Source organism: Varroa jacobsoni, unplaced genomic scaffold (genome assembly GCF_002532875.2).
Source record: "Varroa jacobsoni isolate VJ856 unplaced genomic scaffold, vjacob_1.0 scaffold_1449, whole genome shotgun sequence".
Taxonomy (NCBI): Eukaryota; Metazoa; Arthropoda; class Arachnida; order Mesostigmata; family Varroidae; genus Varroa; species Varroa jacobsoni.
In genome coordinates, this window is record NW_019214351.1 from 128174 (window position 1) to 129417 (window position 1244).

General features: G+C 32.8%; 1 protein-coding gene across 6 annotated transcripts in view; it reads left to right on the forward strand.

Annotated features, from left to right (window-relative positions):
• The window catches only part of LOC111270142 (Na(+)/citrate cotransporter), a 34088-nt gene that overhangs the window by 19940 nt on the left and 12904 nt on the right, over positions 1-1244 (forward strand). For all 6 annotated transcript variants that reach the window (XR_015314873.1, XM_022850206.2, XM_022850203.2 and 3 more), the window contains 2 exons: positions 91-210; positions 599-793. Coding sequence is in view for 5 of the 6 variants with exons in the window: in XM_022850206.2 (XP_022705941.1) it covers positions 91-210; positions 599-793 (315 nt within the window). In the remaining variant the exon portion in view is untranslated. The remainder of the gene's footprint in view (positions 1-90; positions 211-598; positions 794-1244) is intronic.

Below are 1244 nucleotides of genomic sequence, written 5' to 3' on the forward strand. Positions count from 1 at the left end.
CTTCCATTCAATTTTTGGATATGACAATTTGTTTAACATCGTATTGATTCTTGTTTTGTCTCTTCAACACTCCTGTGGACACTACAATAGAAAATTTCCAGATTGCGATGTACTGAGTTTTGCTACGTGGATGGTGTACAATGTTCCCCCATTGATTCTGGCCGTTTTGTTTGCTTGGGGATATCTTTATTTGTTTGAATTGCCTAAGAAGTAAGTTGAAAAGGTTATGTTTAGCTCCAGAAGTTTGCTAGAATACAACTGGTAGAATACAACTCAAATCTTGATAAAAAAAAAATAATGCACTATTGTAACCTGCAGATCCTCTCGAAGATTGTATAGAAGAAAATAGATGTTTATCTTATTTTAGCTAAACAAGAATTGTTATTATAGAAGTGCGATCTGATCTACATAATTAGTGAGCCTTCATGGTCAAATGCATAGAAGAAGCACGATATAGTATTTAGCTATGGTTTATCTACACATTCCTATATCCTAAACAGCATGCTTAGATTCACTAGGTTATTCATTTATTTTATTAACAGCTTTTAACATTTGAGATTAGAATATTTGAAAGGGCCTTCCTCCATTAAATTTGTAGGTACAAGAAGCGTACCGACTCAGAATCGAGCTACGAGGATGTTTTAGAGATGATCCGCCGACGATATCGGGATTTAGGCCCTATGTCCTTTCGAGAATACGCCGTCGTGGTCTTGTTTGGGTTGCTCGTTCTGATTTGGTTCTTTCGTAATCCACGATTTATGCCTGGATGGTCTCAACTAATTCCACATGGCAAGTAAGTTTCTATTATTACGATTATTATGCTAACACTGTGCATCTTATTTGGTCTGCATATATTAGTTTAAATTTGCTCTAATAGGAAGGTCTATTTCCTATTCTTGGAAAGTATCGTATAAGACGATCATTACGCAGAACTAAAAAGGTATCGGTGTAGAGTCGTTATTTTTATGTTATCTATATATCTATCTATCTATCTATCTATCTATCTATCTATCTATCTAATCTATCTATCTAATCTATCTATCTATCTATCTATCTATCTATCTATCTATCTAATTTATCTATCTATCTATCTATCTATCTATCTATCTATCTATCTATCTATCTATCTATCTATCTATCTATCTATCTATCTATCTATCTATCTATCTATCTATCTATCTATCTATCTATGTAAATCTATCTATCTATCTATCTATCTATCTATCTATGTAAATCTATCTATC